This window comes from Eschrichtius robustus, chromosome 5, assembly GCF_028021215.1.
Source record: "Eschrichtius robustus isolate mEscRob2 chromosome 5, mEscRob2.pri, whole genome shotgun sequence".
NCBI lineage: Eukaryota > Metazoa > Chordata > Mammalia > Artiodactyla > Eschrichtiidae > Eschrichtius > Eschrichtius robustus.
Window position 1 is genome coordinate 55,809,359 of NC_090828.1, and position 26,891 is coordinate 55,836,249.

A 26,891-nucleotide genomic window follows, 5' to 3' on the forward strand; every position below is an offset into this window, starting at 1 on the left:
GTACCATATTGTCTTGATTACTGTAGCTTTGTAGTATAGTCTGAAGTCAGGAAGTCTGATTCCTCCAGCTCCGCTTTTTCTCTCAAGACTGCTTTGGCTATTTGGGGTCTTTGTGTCTCCATACAAATTTTAAGATTTTTTGTTCTAGTTCTGTAAAAAATGTCATTGGTAATTTGATAGGGATTGCATTGAATCTGTAGATTGCTTTGGGTAGTAGAGTCATTTTCACAATATTGATTCTTCCAAGCCAAGAACATGGTATATCTCTCCATCTGTTTTTATCATCTTTAATTTCTTTCATCAGTGTCTTATAGTTTTCTGCATACAGGCCTTTTGTCTCCCTAGGTAGGTTTATTCCTAGGTATTTTGTTCTTTTTGTTGCAATGGTAAATGGGAGTGTTTCCTTAATTTCTCTTTCAGACTGTTCATCATCAGTGTATAGAAATGCAAGAGATTTCTGTGCATTAATTTTGTATCCTGCAACTTTACCAGATTCATTGATTAGCTCTAGTAGTTTTCTGGTGGCATCTTTAGGATTCTCTATGTATAGCATCATGTCATCTGGAAACAGTGACAGTTTTATTTCTTCTTTTCCAATTTGTATTCCTTTTATTTCTTTTTCTTCTCTGATTGCTTTGGCTAGGACTTCCAAAACTATGTTGAATAATAGTGGTGAGAGTGGGCATCCTTGTCTTGTTCCTGATCTTAAAGGAAATGCTTTCAGCTTTTCACTATTGAGAATGATGATGGCTGTGGGTTTGTCATATATGGCCTTTACTATCTTGAGGTAGGTTCCCTCTATGCCCACTTTCTGGAGAGTTTTTATCATAAATGGGTGTTGAATTTTGTCAAAAGCTTTTTCTGCATCTATTGAGATGATCATATGGTTTTTATCCTTCAATTTGTTAATATGGTGTATCACATTGATTGATTTGCGTATATTGAAGAATCCTTGCATCCCTGGGATAAATCCCACTTGATCGTGGTGTATGATCCTTTTAATGTGTTGTTGGATTCTGTTTGCTAGTATTTTGTTGAGGAATTTTGCATCTATATTCATCAGTGATATTGGTCTGTAATTTTCTTTTTTTGTAGTATCTTTGTCTGGTTTTGGTATCAGGGTGATGGTGGCCTCATACAATGAGTTTGGGGGAGTTCCTTCCTCCACAATTTTTTGTAAGAGTTTGAAAAGGATGGGTGTTAGCTCTTCTCTACATGTTTGATAGAATTCACCTGTGAAGCCATCTGGTCCTGGACTTTTCTTTGTTGGAAGATTTTTAATCACAGTTTCAATTTCATTACTTGCGATTGGTCTATTCATATTTTCTATTTCTTCCTGGTTCAGTCTTGGAAAGTTATACCTTTCTAAGAATTTGTCCATTTCTTCCAGGTTGTCCATTTTATTGGCATAGAGTTGCTTGTAGTAGTCTCAGGATGCTTTGTATTTCCGTGGTGTCTGTTGTAACTTCTCCTTTTTCATTTCGAATTTTACAGATTTGAGTCCTCTCCCTCTTTTTCTTGATGAGTCTGGCTAATGGTTTATCAATTTTGTTTATCTTCTCAAAGAACCAGCTTTTAGTTTTATTGATCTTTGCTATTGTTTTCTTTGTTTCTATTTCATTTATTTCCACTCTGATATTTATGATTTCTTTCCTTCTGCTAACTTTGTGTTTTGTTTGTTCTTCGTTCTCTAGTTCCTTTAGTTGTAACGTTAGATTGTTTGAGATTTTTCTTCTCTCTTGAGATAGGCTTGTATAGCTATACACTTCCCTCTTAGAACTGCTTTTGCTGCATCCCATAGGTTTTGGATTGTCGTGTTTTAATTGTCATTTGTCTCTAGGTATTTTTTGATTTTCCCTTTGATTTCTTCAGTGATCTCTTGGTTATTTAATAACGTATTGTTTAGGCTCCATGTGTTTGTGTTTTTTACGTTTTTTTCCCTGTAATTCATTTCTAATCTCAAAGCATTGTGGTTAGAAAAGATGCTTGATATGATTTCAATTTTCTTAAATTTACTGAGGCTTGATTTGTGACCCAAGACGTGATCTATCGTGGAGAATGTTCCTTGTGCACTTGAAAAGAAAGTGTAATCTGCTCTTTTTGGATGGAATGTCCTATAAATATCAATTAAATCTATCAGGTCTATTGTATCATTTAAAGCTTGTGTTTCCTTATTAATTTTCTATTTGGATGATCTTTCCATTGGTGTAAGTGCGGTGTTAAAGTCCCCCACTATTGTTGTGTTACTGTCGATATCCCCTTTTAGAGGTGTTAGCAGTTGCCTTTGTATTGAGGTACTCCTATGTTGGGTGCATATACATTTATAATTGTGATATCTTCTTCTTGGATTGATCCCTTGATCATTACGTAATGTCCTTCCTTGTCTCTTGTAACATTCTTTATTTTAAAGTCTGTTTTATCTGATATGAGTATTGCTACTCAGCTTTCTTTTGATTTCCATTTGCACGGAATATCTTTTTCCATCCCCTCACTTTCAGTCTGTATGTGTTGTTAGGTCTGAAGTGGGTCTCTTGTAGACAACATCTATATGGGTCTTGTTTTTGTATCTATTCAGCAAGCCTGTGTCTTTTGGCTGGAGCATTTAATCCGTTCATGTTTAACGTAATTATTGATATGTATGTTCCTATGACCATTTTCTTAATTGTTTTGGGTTGGTGTTTGTAGGTCCTTTTCTTCTCTTGTGTTTCCCACTTAGAGAAGTTCCTTTAGCATTTGTTGTAGAGCTGGTTTGGTGGTGCTGAATTCTCATAGCTTTTGCTTGTCTGTAAAGTTTTTGATTTCTCCAACGAATGTGAATGAGATCCTTGCCGGGTAGAGTAATCTTGGTTGTAGGTTCTTCCCTTTCATCACTTTAAGTATATCATGCCACTCCCTTCTGGCTTGTAGAGTTTGTGCTGAGAAATCAGCTGTTAACCTTATGGGTGTTCCCTTGTATGTTATTTGTTGTTTTTCCCTTGCTGCTTTCAATAATTTTTCTTTGTCTTTAATTTTTGCCAATTTGATTACTTTGTGCCTTGGCGTGTTTCTCCTTGGGTTTATCCTGTATGGGACTCTCTGTGCTTCCTGGAGGTGGGTGGCTATTTCCTTTCCCATGTTAGGGAAGTTTTCGACTATAATCTCTTCAAATATTTTCTCTGGTCCTTTCTCTCTCTCTTCTCCTTCTGGGATCCCTGTAATGCGAATGTTGTTGCGTTTAATGTTGTCCCAGAGGTCTCTTAGGCTATCCTCATTTCTTTTCATTCTTTTTTCTTTATTCTGTTCCTCAGCAGGGAATTCTAGCATTCTGTCTTCCAGGTCACTTATCCGTTCTTCTGCCTCAGTTATTCTGCTATTGATTCCTTCTAGTGTAGTTTTCATTTCAGTTATTGTATTGGTCATCTCTCTTTGTTTGTTCTTTAATTCTTCTAGGTCTTTGTTAAACGTTTCTTGCATCTTCTCGATCTTTGCCTCCATTCTTATTCCGAGGTCCTGGATCATCTTCACTATCATTATTCTGAATTTTTTTTTGGAAGGTTGCCTATCTCCACTTGATTTAGTTGTTTTTCTGAGGTTTTGTCTTGTTCCTTCCTCTGGTACATAGCCCTCTGCCTTTTCATCTTGTCTATCTTTCTGTGAATGTGGTTTTTGTTCCACAGGCTGCAGGATTGTAGTTCTTCTTGCTTCTGCTGTCTGCCGCCTGGTGGATGAAGCTATCTAAGAGGCTTGTGCAAGCTTCCTGATGGGAGGGACTGGTGGTGGGTAGAGCTGACTGTTGCTCTGGTGGGCAGAGCTCAGTAAAACTTTAATCCGCTTGACTGTTGATGGGTGGGGCTGGGTTCCTTCCCTGTTGGTTGTTTGGCCTGAGGCAATGCAACACTGGAGCCTACCTGGGCTCTTTGGTGGGGCTAATGGCAGACTCTGGGAGGGCTCACGCCAAGGAGTACTTCCCAGAACTTCTGCTGCCAGCGTCCTTGTCCCCGCGGTGAGCCACAGCTGCCTCCCGCCTCTGCAGGAGACCCTCCAACACTAGCAGGTAGGTCTGGTTCAGTCTCCCCTGCAGTCACTGCTCCTTCCCCTGGGTCCCGATGCGCACACTGCTTTGTGTGTGCCCTCCAAGAGTGGAGTCTCTGTTTCCTCCAGTCCTGTCAAAGTCCTGCAATCAAATCCCGCTAGCCTTCAAAGTCTGATTCTCTAGGAATTCCTCCTCCCGTTGCCGGACCCCCAGGTTGGGAAGCCTGACGTGGGGCTCAGAACCTTCACTCCAGTGGGTGGACTTCTGTCGTATAAATGTTCTCCAGTTTGTGAGTCACCCACCCAGCAGTTATAGGATTTGATTTTATTGTGATAGCGCCCCTCCTACCATCTCATTGCGGCTTCTCCTTTGTCCTTGCCTGTGGGGTATCTTTTTTGGAGAGTTCCATTGTCTTCCTGTCAATGATTGTTCAGCAGTTAGTTGTGATTCCGGTGTTCTGTAAAGAGGGAGTGAGAGCATGTCCTTCTACTCCACCATCTTGAACCAATCCTCTAAAATGATCTGTGCTTTTTTTTTTTTTTTATAGTGGAGGCAACAGTTTTTTCTTTTTTTTTTTTTTTTTAATTTTATTTTATTTTTATGGCTGTGTTGGGTCTTCGTTTCTGTGCGAGGGCTTTCTCTAGTTGTGGCAAGCGGGGGCCACTCTTCATCGCGGTGTGCGGGCCTCTCACTGTCGCGGCCTCTCTTGTTGCGGAGCACAGGCTCCAGACGCGCAGGCTCAGTAATTGTGGCTCACGGGCCCAGCTGCTCCGCGGCATGTGGGATCTTCCCAGACCTGGGTTCGAACCCGTGTCCCCTGCATTGGCAGGCAGGTTCTCAACCACTGTGCCACCAGGGAAGCCCGATCTGTGCTATTTTTATTAGGATATGCTGTCAGAATTATTGTGTCTTCAAAAAATATTTGAGGGTTTTCTGTAGTTCTCTGGATTCTGGAATAGTTTGAATAGCATATGAAGTACCTTGTTTTTTAAGGTTTGAAAGAATTTGCCTATGAAGCCATCGACACCTGACACCTTTTCTGAGAATGATTCCATTACAACTTTCTCTATTATTTATTTCTGTGGTGACTGCTTTACTCATTTTCTCATTTTGTTTGATTCAATTTTGTTAATTTATATTTTCCTTAAAATTCAGAACTTGCCAATATATAACTTTTCACATATATATGCTTAGGGTTGTGTGGAGAGTCTATTATAGTTCTTTTATTTTTTTCTTCGGCTGTGATTATATTTTCTCTATCTTTTCTGTTTTAGTATATTTGTGGGTTTTCCCCCCTTATTCTTTTTGTTTTTTGGCCACACCATGCAGCATGAGGGATCTTAGTTCCCCCACCAGGGGTCGAACCCATGCCCCTGCATTGGGAGTGCAGAGTCTTAACCACTGGCCCACCAGGGAAGTCCCTTTTTCCCCTGATTAAACTAGCTAGTGATCTATATATGTTTTATTGATTTTCTCTACAAGGACCTTTTCTGGAATAATTTATCAGTTTTGCTGGTTGTTTTCCCATTGATTATTTTCAGATTTTATTTTTATTAATTCCTTCCTTCCATCTGTTTCTTTGGGTTTGAATTTTTGTTCTTTGGCTTACTCATATGGAATCTACCCCTGAAAATAAATAGTTGAATTATGAAGAGAAATAGCACCTAAAGGAAGCGATGAGACACTATTGCCGACTGACTGAACATGGGTGAAAGTGGGAAGTGAGGATGGGGGCAGTAACGCATTATGGTTTTGAAGATTGCTTCCTAGCTTGTCAGCTAGACTGTTGTAAGATACAGAATGAGAGACCTTGGCTGAACTACTGATGAACCACATGGAATGCTTCTCCCTCACCTCTTTGGATTGATATGCCACTCTGGTAATAAACGATTAGCCCTTCCAAATTTCTCTTTGTTGTTAGGCCAAGCTTTAAGCTCTCTCTGTGTTGAAGGTTGTCCATGAAGAATGTCCTGAATTTACTCGGTACCATTTCTGTATTTTAGTTGCATAGACACAACTTACAAGGCTTTTACATTTATAATATTCATTTCAGGGTCCTATTACATTAATTAAATATTAATGCTCTAAGCATATGTTTCATAGCCTTCTCTGTTTCTTCTCCACTGGAGATTATTGCTGGAAATTAAAAAATAGTGTGGTTTATTATCCACGTCATTGGTGTTGCATTTTGATGACAAATTATTTTTGGAAAATGAAAACAAAATAGATAAGTAGAAGAATCCCCTCTAGGTCTCATGTGTTTCTCTGAATAGCAATTTTATATTTCCTCACTATTTTTCCTGAGATTATTACATATCTTCCATAAGCATCTATAAAATACTTAGCCATAGTCTTAAATATTGGAGATACTTTCTGAAGAGCTTCTAATGAGATTTTAAAAAATTACTGTGTGTGGTATAAAAATGCTCATACAAAAGTAGTTTTAAAAAAACCTAGTTTTTTATATGTGTAAGGCCTTTATATAGTTTCTTATCTTCTTTACTTATGACAACAGGAAACATTGGGATGAACAGTCAGTGTGTTTAAACTCATGACTTTTCTGGATGGGAAACCTGAGGTTAATGAGTTCTTGACACATTGTAAGGATGAGAGCGTCTTGGCTACAGTTAAAATAATTCAGAGATGGTGAGGGATGGTAGTGCTGAGCCAGAGAAGCTCAATGGTATGGAGATGGAGGCTTCAAAAACTGCTGAATTGCTATGATGTGCTTAGGCCTTTTTATGGACAACAATCCAAGAGGTCTTCAAGGTTTGGAAGTGGGTGATTCAATCATTAATGGTTCTTTTGGCACATAGGGCATTTTGGAGAAGGAAGCTCTTTCTTCAGGAAGAGAGGGGGATTGAAATGACAAGCTTGGTTTTGGAATGCTGAGTTTAAGGCGGTAAACAGACTTCCAAGTTGAAATGTCCTTTAGGCAACTGGTGATGTGGAGCTACAGCACAGAGAAAAGGTCAGCACCAGAGCCCCAACTTTAGCATCATCCCACAGGTTACCACTGAGACACAGGTTAAGAGAAAAAGACTTTGGCACCTATTTATTTAATATGGTTGAATTCAGAGTTGAGTTCAATTTAGGACCAGGAATGCTAAAATTAGACTATAAGATAGAGGAAGCAAATGTTTTCAGAACTCAAGTTGTTGGATCAGGATCAGAAACTCCAAAACCTAAATCTGAGAAATAGCAGAGAGGGGCTGAGAGGAAATGGGGTAGGAAAATAGGAGAATGAAGTCAGAGGCAAAAGGAATTAGCCATGGACCAAAGTGCAAGAGTGAGGTAGGAGAAGCAAGTAAGCAGGAGGAAGTTTCTCAGCTACCTTAAATATCTGGCTGTACCAAGTTTGTTGTCTTTTCTAGCTAACTCTTGGTCAAAGGTTAATCCTTGCATGGCCAACCCACCTTATTTTGTAGGATTCTTATATTGTATGAATAAATCAATCCTTAGAGGGAAATTGTAAAAAAGAAGATTAGAAGGCCAAAGACTGAATCTGGAATTATAACTTAAATGGGGGAATCAGAAACACAGAAAGAGAAATAGGAGTGTATAGTACATGGAAACCAAGGTTTTAATATCTAGCTGGTGATCAAGTGTTAAAGGCTTCAGAGAGAACTTAGAATAGTTGATGGATCTTATGATCTGGTGATTGGAAAGTTATAGACAATCTTCCTGTAGACTGAAGATTGTAAGCTAGAAGGTAGGATGTGAGGACCTGAAGACAAGCAGATGTAGGTCACACAGTGAAGATGGAAACAGCAATACCAGGTGAAGGGGAACACATTCCCCTTTGAAGGGAGAGGAGAGGAGTTGGACACAGGAGACAGAAATGATGATGATAGAGAGGAAGGGCCTAAGGTCTCTCAGAAAGGACAGAATGAAAAACTCCAGCAAATGACTTGCCTCCACAGACAAAACGTGCCTTTTTCCTTGGGCCTAGGAAAAAAGATATCGTCCTGTGTGGACTGATAATGAGATAAGGTCGAGAGTAGATGAGGAAATACATTACAACTTTGTATTAAGCCTAAAGTTCTCTGGAATCAGAATAGAAACCAACAAAAAGTCTGGTTAAGCTTTATACAGAAATTACATGTGATGAACAGATAAGCTACAGACTGGGAGAAAATCTTTGCAAAACACATAGCTTATAAAGGACTGGTATCCAAAATATATAAAGAATTAAAACACAACAATAAGCGAGCAACTCAATTAAAAAATGGGCAAAAGATCTGAACAGATACCTCACCAAGGAAGGTATACAGGTAGCAAATAAACATATGAAAGGATGCTTAACATCACATGTCATGAGGGAACTGCAAATTAAAACAACAAGGAGATACCACAACACACCTGAATGGTTTACAGCAGCTTTATTCAAAATTGCCAAAACTTGGAAGCAACCAAGATGTCCTTTAATAGGTGAATGGATAAACAAACTGTAGTACATCCATATAATGGACTATTATTCAGTGATTTAAAAAAATGAGCTATCCAACCATGAAAAAACATGAAGACACCTTAAATGGATATTGCTAAGTGAAAGAAGCCGGTATGAAAAGGCTACATACTATATGATTCCAACCATATGACATTCTGGAAACAGCAGAACTGTGGGGTCAGTAAAAAGATCACTGATTGCCAAGGGCTTAGCGAGAGGGAGGGAGGAAAGAATAGACAGAGCACAAGGAATTTTTAGGTCAATGAAACTATTCTGCGTGACATTCTAATGGTGGGTACATGTCATTATACATGTGTCAAAACACGTAGAATATGCAACTCAAAGATTGAGCCCTAACATAGACTGTGAACTTTAGTTCATAGTAATGTATCAATATTGACTCACTAATTTTAACAAATGTGCCACACTAATGTAAGATGTTAATAATTGGGGAAACTGTGTATGTTGCGGGAGGGAAGAAGGTATATGGGAAATCTCTGTGCTTTCTACTCAACTTTTGGGTAAAACTAAAACTGCTCTAAAAAATAAAGTCTATTAATTAAAAGAAAATTTTAAAGGAATGAACTACTGATACACGTTATAACGTGGATGAACCTTGTAAACAGTATACTACGTGAAAGCAGTCAGCCAGACACAAAAGGCCAAATATTGTGTGATTCCATTTATATAAAATGTCCACTACTTTAAGAACCATGAGTTATAAAAAACAAGGCGCTAGATAAATGAGATGGTTAAAGGAAGTATTGTGCTGCTAATAGGAAGAAATCATGTGACTATATTTCAAATGTAAAGAAAAGTGTATGTATTTCTCATTAGAAAATAGTCTAAGAGAATTTTTTCTGTTCATACATTGATTGTGATATAATAGAATTTTTCTAGCATCAGGATGTTGATACCATGACTAAATTACTATATAGTGTGTCTTCCTGCATTTATACCTATGCTTGGTAAGTGGAGAGATCATAACAATGTTAATAGTTAAGACTCAAGAATGCCTGGATCAAAATGTAGCTTAAACTGATTTCTTACAGGAACTTGGAGTTACAAAAATGAACAGAGCAACTGGGCAGGCTGAGATATGTAGGTCAACCTACTTACAAAAATAACCTTGACAGAGTTACATAGGTAGATATTGCTGTAAAATTTCTTCACACAGTGAGAAGGAGTAGGCCAAGTTTACTGAGCCATAATATCTGTTCATCTTAGACAAAGCAATCATAGCTTGTAGACCCATTGGACCATATCACATAGATGGCAATTGCTAATTATCAAGAAAGAGTCATGATTTTCAAAAATGAAAGATGGTTAATATTCTTAGAATATAAAGAGTCCTTACTAAGCAATAAAGGTAGATGAATGTCCAGTAAGAAAAAATAAATAGGGCACATTAAGAAAAAAAGAGATAACCAACAAATTATGAAAAGTGTTCAATATCACTAATAATCTAATAAATGTAAGTTAATACAAAAATGAGTATTGATTTAATCAATCATATAGGCATAATTTTAAAAGGATAATAATACCCAATGTTACATGAGTAGGGCATTACTCTTAGTGGGAATATAAATTGGTAGTGTTTTTGAAGGCTGGTTTGGCAGTAGCTCTTAAGATTTTTTAATGCACATATTCTGCAACCTTAAAATTTCACTTCTAGGACTCTGTCCAACAGAAGTATTGTCCAGCTGAACAAAGATATATTTGTAAGGAAGTTTATGGCAGTGTTATTTGTAATAAGGCAAAATTAGGAAACAATGTGAACGTCTACTAACAGGTACATCCACCCCCTAGAATATTAGGCAGAGATTAAAAGAATTAAGTAACTGACAATGATTTCCAAGATATATTGCCAGGTGAAAAAGAAGGCATAGAACATAACCCACAGTCTGATTCCTATTGTGTTTACCACCACCCTAAAACTAGATATTATATGTATGCAGTTCATAAAAAAAGTACCCAGAAGAATACACTGTAAATGCTAATAGCGGTTGTTCCTTGGGAGAGGAGTGGGTAGCAGGACAGGAAACGAAGCGGGATCTGCAGTTATTTTACTGTATGTACTTCTATACTGTTGGATTTTTTTAAACAAAAACTAAAAATGTGTTTATTGTTAGGAGTTATTTTAAAGTGTACACACGTCAATGAATTAACATTAGTCAATCATTCAGAATATTGCCTGATTCAGAGGAAGTGCCATGTAAACGTGTGTTAAATAAATAAGTTCAAATATTAGGGCTTTATTTTAAGAAAATAATCATGGGATGTGCAAAAATTTAATTGCAAGGCAACCACTAATCTACTTTGTTTCTCCATGCATTTTCTTTTTCCAGACTACACAATGGGATATTTTTGCATCCATAAAAATTGGCCATTATAAGTGATAACTGGTTATAAAAAGTGAAAAAAGCAGATAGCAAAATATTACATATAGGATTATTATTATTATATAATACGCCTATTCGAGTTTATGTGAAGAGAGAAAGAGAGAGAGGAAAACTTGAATGATGGTCTCCAAAATGTTAATGGTGGTTACCTCTGAGTGGTGGAAATATGAGTACTTTTATTTTCTGTTGAAATCTTATGACATTCCAAATTATCTTAGAAAGGACACAGCTCCTGGAATGGGTTCTTTCAGGGTTTTCCCTTCGATATCTGTGAATAAGAGGGTGGGAATTCAGAACTGCCTGTGGACATGAGAGGGTTATTTTTCCAAAGTCTCGGGGGTGGGGAATGGGGTCACATAGAGATAAGATTATCGGTTGATGTGATTAGTACCTGTATGATTCAGGTGCTCCGCAGACCAGAGCCTCTAAAAAATCCAAGAAAGTATTTGATGTTGTACGGCTACTTGCCAGGAATTGGACTCGACCTGTCTACCGTGGAGAAGCTTGTCCTCTTGTGGATATTTTAGCCAATACTAGCTTCAAGGAGAGAGGTGAGGATAGTTGGAAGGGTGCTCACTCCAATTCTTCTGGGGGCCCAGCTTTGATACCCAGGGGCAGGAGCAGAAGCACTTATATCCCCCTCTCCTACGAAGAGAAAGTGGAGGACCAGTGAACTTTTCCTTCCTCATTTGCCATCTTGCTCTCCTGCATCTTTTGTGAATACAATTCTCCTCCCACCCCATTCTCTTTATGAGTGTTAATTCTTAAAGTAGACAGTTGCAAAAAAATATGTAATTGGATCATCTACTCCATGCCAATGTTTTATTAAACAAAGTTGGTACTTTATGCCTCTGTGTACTTTTTGGAGACTTTTCTTCAAAGAGGGCACAGCTCTGAGAGAAAAAGGCATGTTTTAGCCAAGAGTATATACTTTGGTGTGATCTGACAAGATGCACTTGTAATTCTGATTCTCGAAATAAAAACCCGACATATGTCTTTACTGAATTTGCATAGAAACAGAATTACAGTGAACTAAACTAACCTCTGGAAGCAGGAATTTCCTCTGGAGTTTCTAGAAAACTTCAAAGTAATTTTTTACTATTTCAAATATTCTATTTCTGAAAGACGTAGAAAGTGTTTCATTATGTGAAAATACTGTGACTGTTTCCTATTTTGATAACTTATTTTCCAAATCATTCTACTTGAAGAGTTTATTTAGCTTTTGAATTACAATTATTAAAACATCCCCAGTTCCAAAATCAGTGTGGCTTGAATCAGTGAAGCTTTGCCTTACAGTTAATGCCTGAGGGCAGAAGTGACCTGAGAGCACAGATCTCAGGATCTGCGCAGAGAAACGAGGTGTTGGTGGGCAATCCCCTCACCCATTAATTTGGCTGACAGTGATGTGGCCCCTCCAGCTGTGTTGCTTTCAGGAGTGGGGTCCATAAAGGGGATGGCCCCAGGCCCCTCACTGTGAACCTCCAGTGTAGACCTCCAGTGTTCTTTAATGACATATAATTGGACCAGACCAGACCATGGGGCTTGAATAGCCTTTCTCTGTGGTCTGCAAGTTTGAAAGTGCTCAGTACCTACTGTCTTTCTTTAGGATATTGATGGACAGTCCCAGTGCTCAGATTTTATGCTTATTAGTGATACTTTTCATGAGTTTCCAGGGCTAAAGTGACTTTTTCACACTGTTTAATGATTTTCAGTTTAACTACCTTTCTGAGTGGGATGTTGTAAAGATTAATTAGCCAATGTTCATAAAGTGCTTTCAAGCTGAAAAGTGCTGCACAAGGGTGTACAGACTCATTAGCTTTTTAGTCATTAAGGCTTTTTAGATCTTTTGGCATTCAGAAACTAGATGGTGAAGGCCAAATTAGTATTTTTTCTTGGAGGAGGGGGATTTCAGAAGGAGCAGAATAGAACAGTGTATCTTTTTCTAAAAAAGACATCTTTCGCACTGGAATGGAAAAAAGATATAAAAATATTTTTATTTTTCATTATCTCCTATTTCCATAATGCTTCAGCTTCTTCTTACTCCCTTCTTTCAAAATGTATTTGACCACTTCTCCTGCACATTTATTTAGAAATTCTATAGATTGTCATATAATTATCCATAATGGAGCTGAGTGTGGCCCCAGAGTGTTGAATTGTTGTGCCAGTGAATGACACAGTGTAGATCATTCCCTTGGTAAGTAAAGACCCCCTTTCAGTTTTCAGTGTGTCATGAAGTTATATATCGTCTCCATCAATAGTAAACTTCAGTTTTATGTATATATATATATATATATATATATATATATATATATATATATATATACATATATATATCTTTATATATATTTCACATGTTCCTTTAGTCATTCTCTTCTTCCTACTTGCTTGACCTTATATAATACTTGGCCCCAGAAGGCAAATAAATGCAGGGAAGGAGGAAGGAAAGAAAGGAGAGAGGGCAGGAGAGAGGGAGGAAGGAAGGAAGAAGTGGAAAGTTAACCATGTCTTCTCCCTTCCACCTCCATCATAGTCACTGTCTCCCCGGTAGAAAAAAACCCCCAGAAAACTGCAAGGAAGGTGCTCTGTGTGTGTGTAGGTGATGCTGAAAGTGGTCCCATTCTGGCTAAAGGCAGGGAAATTCTGGCAGTATATCTGGCAGCTTTATGTCAACAGCTTTTATACGACTTATCAACATACTTCCTAAGGCATGAGGGGGACTGGCAGGAAGAGCAGGTGACAGAAATAACATCTAGGTCTGGAAGGCAACATGTTGTAAGGAATGATCACCAGTTGTAGAATTAGATGACTTGAGTTCCTTTGTAGGTTTGAGCAAGTTTCCTGGGTTTCCTGATCTCTAAAATGGTCATGATGTTCCTCCATGAGGAGGTGATGTGAGATTCAAATGAAGAAATGAAGTGAGAGTGTCTGGCACATAACAGGTCCTCATTAAATATTAGTTTATTTTGTATCAGAGTCAGTGAAGGAATTTATCCTGAAAATATCTGTAAAAATCAATTCACTGATTTTTTTTTAACCTCTATTCAATATCTTAATTCTCCCTTTAAAAGTGGGGTCTCAGCTATCACCTCACACCTATCAGAATGGCTGTCATCAAAAAGACCACAAATAACAAATGTCGACAAAGATGTAGAGAGAAGGGAACCTTTGTACACTGTTGGTGGGAACATAAATTGGTGCAGCCACTGTGGAAAACAGTATGACGGTCTTTCAAAAAGCTAAAAATAGAACTACCATATGACCCAGCAATCCCACTCCTGGATTGATATCTGAAAAAAGCAAAAACACTAATTCAAAAAGATACATGCACCCCAATGTTCATAGCAGCATTATTTACAATAGCCAAGATATGGAAGCAACCTAAGTGTCCGTCAACAGAGGAATGGATAAAGAAGATGTGGGGTGTGTGTGTGTGTATACACACACACACACACACACACACACACACACACAATAGAATACTACCGAGTCATAAAAAAAAGGAATGAAATTTTGCCATTTGCAGCAACATGGATGGACTTGGAGGGCATTATGCTAAGTGAAATAAGTCAGACAGAGACAGACAAATACTGTATGTTATCACTTACATGTGGAATCTAAAAAATAAAACAAACTAGTGAATATACCAAAAAAGAAGCAGACTCACAGATATAGAGAACAAGTTAGTGGTTACCAGTGAGGAGAGAGACAAGATAGGGGTAGGGGATTAAGAGGAACAAACTATTATGTATAAAATAAGCTACAAGGATATATTATAGTACACAGGGAATATGGCCAAAATTTTATAATAACTATGAGTGGAACATAACCTTTAAAAATTGTGAATCACTATGTTGTACACCTGAAACTTATATAATATTCTACATCAGCTATATCTCGGTAAAAAAGTGGGGTCTCAGCATTCACTTCTACAAAATTCTGAATTACTTTTAGGGACACTCTGTCAGAGTTGAGTATGTCCAGGTAGCCAAAGCAAGATTTTAATAGGAAAGAAATGATAGGGATTGTGAAGTGCCAATCATCTTTTGTTCACCTCCAGCCCCTCTACAAAAGCACCTCCCACTCCAGGTAATTCTGTTCTGGGTATTCCAGGGGTGTCTCACGCTTGCTCCTGGGTGGATCTGCCTCTGCTGTTTTCATCCCTCACCCACGGTGAGCACTGCACTGCCCTCTTCTGGGCATGGCAGGAACTGCTCGGTTTTGCTGCTGCCTCTTGACGTGGCATCATGGTGAGTGTGTGAGAGAGAGACAGAGAGACAGAGAGAGAAACTGACTGTCATATAAAACATGCCCACATGCCCTTTTCCCTCTACCTTAGAAAAGTCCCAAAGCATTGTCTCTTTTCACAATGTCCTACGTTGTGAAGAGTTTACGGAAAGAATTCTTTCGGTTTTTACTTGAGACATTCTCTCTCTCTCTCTGGAATCAGAGATTCTGGAGATGAATTTGAGTGAGAGTGCCAGGAATTACTGAGAATCCCTAGACCTAGACCCCCTGTAATAAGAAAATCTTTGGTAGGATCAGGCCCATCGCACGTAGCTGTTTCTTCCCACAGGAGGAGTGCTCTCTTAAAGGGTACCCAGCCTTTCCTGGGTAGTTATAGCAACAGAGCAGTGGGTTCAGTTTGAACCCTTCTGCATGAGGCTCCTAGGCCTTCTGGCCCCTAAGTTCCTACTGGGCCCATCCTAACAGGCATGCTTAAGTCTGTAGCTGACAGAGTTCTGGCGTCAAGCTGAGATCCCTGCTATGGATACATGTGTACAAAGAAATTGGCTTACATCCTGCCTACCTCCAAGTGTGAGTATGGGCATTGCCTTAAATTCTAAATATATCAGACTTCATTTACTCATTTTTCATTGATCAAGGAAGGAATACAAAGATGATTTAGACACAGTTCCTGTATCACAGCCATCACAGTCTGTTGCTTCACTTTATATCTTCATAGATGTGACTGTCCCTAGATAAAGCTTGACTGTCCCTAGTTAACTCTGAAAAATATTCTCTCTGAAGTTAAGATACTAGTATCAACAACACCATACTCAGTCTCTGTGGTTGAAAAGATAGTATTGAAATCAGGCATATGAAGGAAATGTGGAATTTAGTTCCATATTTTTGTGTTTTAATGTTCATAACACTCTCTTTGCCCCCAGGTTATGCAGATGTATCTTCCATTTTGCGGAATTGCCATATCTAATGCTCAGCTATTTGCTGCCTCAAGGAAAGAATATGAAAGAAGCAGGGTGAGTAGAAAGAAACATTGCTGACAACCCTCAAAGCTCTCTTTCAAGTGTCTGTGAGTCATTATGTCTTTTAAAAGCAGCAGATGATCTTTGAATAGTCCAGGAATCCTTTTTATTTGTATAATCCTTCAAGTCTATGGTTGAAGATCCCCTTTAAGCAATAAACCCAAATGGAAGTGGATATAAATTCTCTGTTGTTGTTTGCAGGAAACAGCTTCTTTTAAAAAGGAAATTAATTTCACATCTATACTTCAAGGCAGCAGATATATTCTTGCTTACTTATAGCTTTGAAACAATAACACAATTTAGTGATTTTTTTACAATTTGGTTCCCTTAAGAAGCAAGGTATGTTACAAATGATTTCACCCCACATCACAAATTTTGAATTGAAAGTTTTCCTGGAAGAGCATCACAAGGTAACTGGACAATAATGCTGCAAACACCATCTTACAGGATTATAAAGAAACTCACATAGAGGGATTGACCTCATATACCTTCACCAATTATAGGGTTAAATAGTAAAAAAACAAAACAAAACAAAAACAAAGACTGGTGCTCAAATAATTGTGAAATGATCAAATACAGATTAAATTATATTAGGCTCACTATACTTTTAAATATAGGGAAGTTACTGTCACAATTTAGAAATATATTTAATAAGAAGATGTTCAGAAAGGTTGGAAACCCTCAGTTAATTGATTATCAAATTGATTAAAAGATTCATTTGCTAAGCATTATGATTTATGAATATTTCACAGGAAACAATTGACAGCTACAGCTATCTTCTTTAGCACAGCATACCACCTGTTTTTTCTAACTTGGATCCTGTTGTCATCTTTAGCCCCATGTCTTACCATTCTCCTCCTTTCATTGGACACCCCAGCAATACAGTCCCCAGTTTCCAGAAAACAGTCTGTTTCACTTTCTCATTCCCTTAGTAATATTTCTTCCTGTGCCTTCAATGCCTCATGTCCACCTTCTTCCTCCCACTGCTTTTGCCTTGCATTTCCTTCAGGACCCAGCTCAGTCTTCCACTTAATCTTTCCTTTGCTTGTTGTTTTGCCTTGTATATACCACCATTGTTTTATTGTGGGCACTTACCACACTGTATAATATGTATTGATGGCCCTCCTCTCCAACTACATTTTAAATTCCTTAAGGAACACTCTTTGCATCCTCATGTATTCATTTACACGCTCAACAAATACTTATTTTGTGGTACTCTTCAGACACTGTCCATCCAAAGCCCCTGCCTTCATAGAACTTACTATTTTAGTGGGAACAGTAGATAATAGACAAACAAGCAAATAAAAACTAGTGTAGTATCAGGTAGTGATAAGTGCTATGAAGAAGAATGAAGTGAGGTAATGGAATACAGACTGGTTGCTGAAGGATAATTTCGGAGGATGTTTATTTCAGAAGGTGATCAAGAAGGTGTCTATAAAGAGATGATATTTGAGCAGAGACCTGAATTAAATGAAGGAGTAAAGCCACACAAAGATCTGGGAAGAACATTCCAGGCAGTGGAAATATCAAGTGCAAAGGCCCTGGGGTAGGAGAAACCTTGGTCCATGTGTCTAGAGAGCAGAGAGAAGAGACCTCAAATAGCCAAAACAATCCTGAGAAAGAAGAACAAAGCTGGAGGCATCACACTTCTTGATTTAAAACTATACTTCAATGCTATAGTAATCAAAATAGTATGGTACTGGCACTAAAAACAGACACATAGACCAATGGAATAGAATCAAGAGCCCAGAAATAAACTCATGCATATATAGTCAACATCTATTTGACAAGGGAGCCAAGAATACTCAATGGGGAAAAGGTAGTTTTTTTTCAATAAATGGTGTTGAGAAACCTGGATATTCACATGCAAAAGAATGAAATTAGACCTCTGTCTTACATCACTCACAAAAATTTACTTGAAAAAGATTAAACACTTAAATGTGAGACCTGAAACTGTAAAACTCCTAGAAGAAAAGGTAGGGGAAAAGCTCCAGTGATTTTTTTGGATCTGATATGAAAGCTCAAACAACAAAAGCAAAAATAAAGTGGGACTACATCAAACTAAAAAGCTTCTTCACAGCAAAAGAAACAATCAACACAATGAAGAAGCAACCTATGGAATGGGAGAAAATATTTGCAAATCATACGTATCAATAAGTGGTTAATATCCAAAATTTATAAGGAACTCATACAACTCAATAGCAACAACAACAACAACAAAAGTAATCCAATTAAAAAATAGGCAGAGGATTTGAATAGACATTTTTCCAAAGAAGACATACAAATGGCCAATAGACACATGAAAAGATGCTCAACATCATTAGGGAAATGCAAATTAAAACTACTATGAGATATTACCTCATACCTGTTAGAATGGCTATTATCAAAAAGGTAAGAGATAACAAGTGTTGATGAGGATGTGGAGAAAAGGGAACCCTCTGTGCACTGTTGATGGGAATATAAATTGGTATAACCCCTACGGAAAGCAATATGGAGGTTCCTCAAAAAATTAAAAATAGAATTACCATATGATCCATCAACTCCACTCCTGAGTATATATCCAAAGGAAATGAAATCACTAGCTCAAAAATATCTGCACTCCCATGTTCATTACAACATTATTTACAATAGCCAAGACATGGAAACAACCTAAGTGTCCACTAATAGATGAGTGGATAAAGAAAATTGTGATACACACATACACACACACAATGGAATATTATTTAGCCATAATACAGAAGAAACTCCTGCCATTTGTGACACCATGGATGAAACTTGAGGGCACTGTGCTAAGTGAAATAAGTCAGACAGAGAAAGACAAATAGTATATTATCTCACGTATATGTTGGATCTGTGGAAAGCAAAGCAGAGCTCAACAAAGCAGAGTGTAGTATGGTAGTTGCCAGGCATTGGGGTGTGAGGGAAAAGGAGAAATGTTGGTCAAAGTATACAAACTTCCAGTTGTAAGATGATAAATTCTGGAGATCTAGTGTTCAGCATAGTGACTATAGTTAATGATACTGTATTATGTACTTGAACATTGCTGAGAGAATAAATCTTAATGTTCTTACCACACAAAAAATGTTATTATGTAAGGTGATGGGTGTGTTAGCTAACCTTAGTGTAGTAATCATTTTGCAATATATATGTGTATCAAATCATCACATTGTACACCATAAACTCACACAAAGTTTTCTGTCAATTATATCTCAATAAAACTGGGGGGGAGGAGAAATAATGTGGTTGGTCAGTGAGAAGTGAGAGATTCTACAAAAAAATTAGCAGTAAAATATATAAGGCTTACTGATATTGGAAATGAGTGAAAACGACTTTAGGCTTGTACAGGTGGCAAGTAAATAGTTGGATACAGGAATCTAGAGTTTTGGGGAGATGTGAAGCCTCGAGATTAATATTTGGGAACCATCAGCATATAGATGGTATTTAAAACTAGGCTACAGGTGGGGAAAATATATGGGTAAGACAGGGAAGATGTCTAAGGATGAGCCCAGGAGCAAAAAAGGTCATAAGAAGAAGGAGGTGGGCAAATGCAAGTGACACCAAGAAGCAGGGAGTGTTCAGCTGTGTGCAAGGCTTCCAATGTCTGTTGAATTGCATGTCATCCTAGATTTTCTTCTTTTTTTCTCCTATTTTGGAGAAAATAGTCTGCATTGTTATTTGTGAAACTTTTATCACTTGTTAGTAAAGCAGAAATTTTTAATTAGAAACAATAAAATTACTATAATGTGATTTGTCAGTGCAAAACTCAAGGCACAATTAGTTTTTCCTCTGAGATAAATGTTCTTGTATACGGGTCCCAGAGGCCCCATCCATGCAGTCACAACAAATTGAGAAGTTAAATAATTGTTCAGTTAATATGATCCATCTGAAGAAATAGTCTGGATGATTAAGGAAATAATGTCTTCTCCCTTAACAACAGGGGATTTTGTTGGTAATTATGCAGACAGTTGCCTCATTTTTAATGTTATATTTGCACATGAAATTATTGCACATTGACCTCTTACAGCAATTTGCTGTCCAAATGCCAAACGGACAGGATACACTTAAAACTTTTTTCACCTTCTGGTGTTTCTCTTTGCTTTGGGATCATAGAGCAATGCATGGCCCTTAGCCATAGTCACAAGCTCTCTTTAGAGAAAATGCTACCCAAGATATTGGGTCCTCTTTTAGATGCTCAGTGAACTAGACTCATTTCATGGATCTCTTAACTCATTCAAATGCTTTTCTACCTGAATAGACTCAGAGAAGAAATGTTCACATGTTTCAGATGGTTTCAGGACAAATCAAATTCATTACCAAAGTTGAAAATTAGTCAACACCATCTACCAGACTAGATGTGAATTTGAAAACCCATGAAATCCTTTTGTGACAGGTCAGACTGGAGAGTGCACATCTTATTAAATTCTATTGAATAAAGCAGCCTCTGGCCAATTCACTGGCTGTGTAATTTTCTGATTGCACTCTGATAGAGGCATAATATCTGCTACCTTTAAATGGCCCACTATTCCTCAATCTCCAGAAATATCCATGTAATTAAAAATTCTAAATAAATATTATCTCAATGCATAAATTGCAAGCTAACTTAGCTGGATAAAATGACAAGTTATTACAATTTCACTCTTAAATGAGTATACAGTTTTCAAGTTAGAATTTAAGTTTTTTCTTTAATTTTTGTGCTTTTCATTCTATTGTTTTAATAGAAGTTTTAATGGTGATTTCTTTTTGAGAATTATAATGGTATTTAAATGTTCTCCTGGACAGATTGGGATGAAGCAATACTTCTTGTGTAGAGGGATTAATGGAGTTTTTATATATATTTTTGAAGGCTCTGAAACTTAACTAGCATCCACCACTATGATTCTTTAAGAGTTCTGTGAGAGATGGGTATTAGTGAAAATAAGTCTTGAGTTTGACCATGAAGCTATTTCTTCCGGTTGGTGAGGAAGAGATGCTTTGTAATTTTCTGAAATAAATGTGCATTAGAGAGAATCAGGTATCTGTTATTCATAAAATGTTGGGTTTTTTTTTTCATTAATATTTGAGTGAGCTGTCCCACTTTTTTTTTTTAAACTTATCTATTTATTTATTTTTGGCTGTGTTGGGTCTTCGTTTCTGTGCGAGGGCTTTCTCTAGCTGCGGCGAGCGGGGGCCACTCTTCATCGCGGTGCGCGGGCCTCTCACTATCGCGGCCTCTCTCGTTGCGGAGCACGGGCTCCAGACGCGCAGGCTCAGTAGTTGTGGCTCACGGGCCCAGTTGCTCCGCAGCATGTGGGATCTTCCCAGACCAGGGCTCGAACCCGTGTCCCCTGCATTGGCAGGCAGATTCTCAACCACTGCGCCACCAGGGAAGCCCAAAAAATGTTGGTTTTATGCCTAGTCACATTGCAGAAAAACTACTGTAGGAGGGGAAAAGCCTATCAGTAATGATTATATGAGATCATGTAGTCATTAACTATATGGAATATAGTCATACAGATATATGAGGAATTTATGTGGGATTATATGGACTGGCACTATTCTCAAGTTACATTTTACAGTTCAAGACTGTGTTATAGGGACTTCCCTTGTGGCGCAGTGGTTAAGAATCCGCCTGCCAATGCAGGGGACACGGGTTCGAGCCCTGGTCTGGGAAGATCCCACATGCCACGGAGCAACTAAGCCCGTGTGCCACAACTACTGAGCCTGTGCTCTAGAGCCCTCGAGCCACAACTACTGAGCCCGCGTGCCACAACTACTGAAGCCTGTGTGCCTAGAGCCCGTGCTCCGCAACAAGAGAAGCCACCGCAGTGAGAAGCCTGCGCACTGCAACGAAGAGTAGCCCCCACTCGCTGCAACTAGAGAAAGCCTGCGCGCAGCAACAAAGACCCAACACAGCCAAAAATAAATAAATAAATTTACATATAAAAAAGGACTATGTTATAAAATGAAATGATGGAAGTGTGTCAAAACAACCATAAACACTTTAAAAGTTAGTCACACAAAAATGTTTATATTTTTATAGCAAAGACTAAATGGAATTTTGAGAGAAGAATTTTAATTCAGTCCCTTAGCCACCAAAATACATCCACTTTATCTTTCCTAGGCTTTGCTAGAGGTGGTTAATGACCTCTTTGAAGAACAGACTGACCTGGAGAAAATTGTCAAGAAAATAATGCATCGGGCCCAAACACTGTTGAAATGTGAACGCTGTTCTGTTTTACTCCTAGAGGACATCGAATCACCAGTAAGTCGTCTTTTATCTGTCATCTGCGTTAATGAAGTAAAGTTTAGTTTAGTTTAGTTGTAATTAAGTTTGTGAAATCGTGACTTGAACCACTCTTTTGTGAGTCTCCTAACCATGAGGTGAGGTGACTTTTTATAAAAGTAAAGTTTTTAATTTCCTTTACATGTATTTTCGGTCTTGATCTGCTGTCACCTGAGAAACATAGACTCTTCCACTGATGGGGGACCTTAGACGTCTAGCCTAGCCCTGTGTATGCAGATGAGGCAGCTAAGGGTTGGAAGGGTTTGCCCAAACTCACACAGCTGAATAGAAGAGAAGCTTGGGTGCCAGCCTCCCATCGTACCCACCCAGCAAGGGAAGGCCCTCAGCACTGGTGGGCATGGATCGCAACCCACACAGTGCTCCACAGCCCTCTTTGGGGGTGGGGTGAGGAGAAGCAGACGAACCCTGGGGAAGCAGTGCCCTTTGCGCTTGAGCTGAGTGGAGCGACCAGCCTGAGCTGGGCTGTGCTTTCCAGCAGAGGTCTGTCCTGCTGCTTCCCAGGTGCAGTTTCCAGGTTCTTCCACTGCTGCTTCAGACCTGTGGACACTTGCACAGTGCACTCCAGTCAGGAGGCGGTGGCTCCTTTCCTCCTCACGCAGGGGCTACTCTTACTCCAAGGGCAAAGCAGCTAGGTCTCAGCCTCAGGCCTGCCACACCGTGGCTCTCAGGGTCTCTTAGACCCTCTGGCTCTCTGTGGGAAATCTGCTGGTTAAATACATAACAATATTGAAAATAATGATCATCATCAGTCTAACTTCTTGAAAGTTAAATGTCTAACCCTCAACAGCAGTTTAATATCTTTGCCGTGAACTCTCGTCAAAGACCAGGAATTGTCTAGCAATTAAGGGCTGTTTTAATACCTCAGAGAATGATATTTTACCATACTTTACTTAAAAAATGTTATTGTCTTTACCTGTAGGTTTGCTTTCCTCAAAGAATGAGAACCTTAGGATAAATTTTGGAGATTTAATCATAAGTATTGTAAAACTTACAACATTAAGCTTTAAAAAATTTTTTTTATTGAAATATAGTTGATTTACAATGTTGTGTTAGTTTCAGTTGTACAGCAAAGTGATATATATATATATATATACATATATATAAATAACTGAAAACATATATATATTCCTTTTTTAGATTTTTTTCCGTTATAGGTTATTACAAGATATTGAGTATAGTTCCCTGTGCTATACAGTAGGTCCTTGTTGGTTATCTATTCAACATTAAAGTTTTAAAAAAATCTATATATGTTTAAAATGTTTAGGAGTGTTTCCCTATATCTTAGCAGAGTTTGGCATTATTTCTACTCAGCAGGTGTGGTTTAAGCAAACAATAGCCTTGCAATTATCCTGCGATTGTGTAAAACTCAGTGGAACCTTGGGAGAACACACACACACACAAACACACACACACCCCCCCCCAATAGCCCATATTTGTGAAGCGCTTCCAGATGCTTTGTGAAGCATCTGGGTTCATTCAGTGCTCACTGCATCCTTATGAGATAGGTATTATTATCATCCTCACTTACAGGTGAGGACTCAATGCTCCGAGAGTCGAGTGACTTACTAGAGTCTTCCCCACCACCTGACTCTGAAACCCCCAAAAGGAGTGGGAAGAGGTGGGGTGCTCGGTGGTTCTTGGCTGGCTGTGGGCTCTCCCTGAGTGAAGGCAGGAAGGGGCAGCGGTTGGGACTTTCCAGCTTCCAGGGTTCCTGAGCCACTCCCAGGTCCCTGTGAGGGCAAGTGGCTGGGGGACCATGTGGAATCTAAGCAAGGACAAGCACACTGTTTGCTAGTTTAGTTGAAACAGACATGGAACTAATTTAAACCAGCTTAGGGTGGTTACTTTTGTAAATCTTCTAACATGGACTAGTTTCTACCCTGCCGTCTTGCTCTTTGGCAAGTCTGATGAAAAAGTACAGAAGACAGACAATGATATGGAAAGTGCGGGCAGAGCTGGAGAGAATAACAGCGACAGTAATAGCTTCAGGGTATAAAGTAAGGAGGGGGTCAAAAATCACTCCCTAGACTAGATGATTAGATGGTACATGCATAAAGGTGTTGGTGTAGTACTGAAGGTTAAGAAGACCTTTTCACTATCACAGCTGAACATTCTAAGACTGTAATGTTGGGGTCAGGGCAGAAAATCTGGGCCTAGCCTATCATTTCTTCTTTGCCCAGCCCCTCCCCCTCACAGTAAGGAGGAACTCCTTTACTCCAGAGGGGCAAGGTCTGCAGGTAAAAGTGAACTATGTGCAAAAAGAGGAGACTAATCTGTTTGGTACCATTTGAGAAGCTGTGAAGATTTTTTGCCAAGGTTACTGCCTGGGGAGGTGGGGTGGGAATGGGGTATAAATGTGGCATCACCATGCAGAAAACCCGTCAATGCCCTGCTTTCCTTTAACACGCTTCTCACCAAAGGTTTGTTGAAACTTCAGACTCAAAGGGATAGCTGTTCTGTGCACTACCCTGATTGTCAGGTAGAAATGATAGGAAGGAGATCAGATACAGTCACTCCATGTATAAGAGGAGAAGCCAGCTCAAGACCCCAGATGCCAAAATCTGGTGCTGGCACAGCAAACAGAAAATTATGCCGAGTCAAAGTTCTCTGGCTGGGACTTCTTCCTGCTCACCTCAGAATGCTGAATGGATGGAATGATATTAAAAACCTTTGTCATCTAGATTTAATGAGGGGTTTGAATGATTATTATAGAGGGACCTAAGCAACACCTGTAAATGCTACATGATTTTATTTTACTGATTAAGAGCACACTTAGTTTCCTATCCCAGTATTAGAAAACAAAGATGGGACTTGACAACATGATTTTTAATTTTTAAAAGTTCATATGGGAAAATAAACATATAAAAGTAGCCAGAAAAAATTTTTAAAAGGCAACAAATATGTAAAATGGATGGGGTTTTGCCTGTGAAGCTGTTAAAATATATTATAAAACTAGAGATTTGTTCCTTATAAAGAAACAACTGAACAGAATAGAGTCCAAAGACCCCTATACATGTGAAAAGCTAGTAAAGACCATTCTCTTTCCTGTAGAGTTTAGAAAATTATTTCTGAGAAACAAAAGTGTGTTGGAGGACTAGAGAGTTTCAGACTTGAAATGACAGTGTTTTGGGTTTGTTTTTTTTTTTACTGCAAAAAAAAAAAAATAAAGATGCTTTTGTAATTATAAAGGAATACATATAAGTTCTCAACGTCACTGAGCAAATCCAGAATTCAGTCATGCCTTGCCCTTGTTACTTATGACCTTTCTTTCTTTATTATCATCAGCAAACCTATCACTCTCCATCCCTCTCTCCAACCCTCCAGTTAGCCTGGTACGTTGTTTCAGGCAAGGGATTGCACTGAATACAGAGACAAAGAACTCCATTCTGGGTTTGTGAGTGCCAAACTGGGCTTTAAAAAGTTATGGCAGAGTTATTATTCTCAAAAACCAAGACTTTTTCATTGGCAAGAACCAGGCTTTCTTAGAGACTTGAAGGAACCAGAGCCTAACGTTGTACCCAAAACAGTAGATTGGAAAGAGAATAGATGAATCCCTAGACTCTCCCATTCGTGAGTTGCCCAGACTAAAGTGGGAGAGTTAGAGAGAAGAGGAAATGCGGTTTCCCAGCTCTCCTAGCCCTGCCCAGCCTCAAGGCCACTCATAGTGGAGGTAGGGGTGGGGTGGGGATTGAAAGTCCCCCCAGACCCCGTGACAGGGAAGAAGACTGGAGGTGGCAATATGGGAGGAGCCACGGGACAGCCAGAGCCCCACAAAAGCATGAGGGGCAAATACAGTTTTCCCATTTCCTGATAGAAGGTAACAGAGGGAGGGCTGGGACCTGAAGAAAGAAGCCTAACTGTCAGGACGAGGGAGGCATAGAGGATGTGACCTGGGCCTGGAGAGCTATAGGTGTAGATATTTAAGCACATCCACTGTTAGGGGTGACTGGGCTGAAGACCAGTGAGGCTGTCTTGCCTCTTAGAGGCCAGCCTGGGTGAGAGGGTGACTATAGATCAGCTACTTTGCTTCAAAGAAGCCAGAAAGTTGCATGTCACCCTGGTGAAAATTTCAGTATTAAATGAACTGAATTCTGAAACGACTGAGAAAATCTGAAGTGGCTGAGTTAACTGGATTGTCTCTTTTGTCTTCTGTCAGCAAGCAGAACTAGGGCTCAAGAAGAGATTCAGTTGCTACAGGAAAATAACATAAGTGACTTTTTGTACAGCTATGTCTGTGGCCTTTGAAATTTATAATCAGTATACAAATTGTATTCTCTAGTCAATCATCTTATATTCAGTACACAAATATGACAAAGCAAGCATTTGAAATTAGATTGGTGGGAAGATTGATGGATTGTCCTACAAATGTTTTGGAAACAAATAGCTGGTAACTTAGGAAAAAACAAATTCAAAAAGCTGGATTCTTACCTCATACTTGTTAAAATATAATTTTCTATAAGGCAAAATCGTGACTTTCATG

The 26,891-nt window shown here is 38.8% G+C and overlaps 1 protein-coding gene across 2 annotated transcripts in view; it reads left to right on the top strand.

Annotated features, from left to right (window-relative positions):
* PDE11A (phosphodiesterase 11A) overlaps window positions 1-26,891 on the top strand; it is a 464,603-nt gene that overhangs the window by 174,756 nt on the left and 262,956 nt on the right. For both annotated transcript variants that reach the window (XM_068543893.1, XM_068543892.1), the window contains exons 3-4: window positions 16,033-16,122; window positions 22,229-22,369. In XM_068543893.1, coding sequence (XP_068399994.1) covers window positions 16,033-16,122; window positions 22,229-22,369 — 231 coding nt within the window. The remainder of the gene's footprint in view (window positions 1-16,032; window positions 16,123-22,228; window positions 22,370-26,891) is intronic.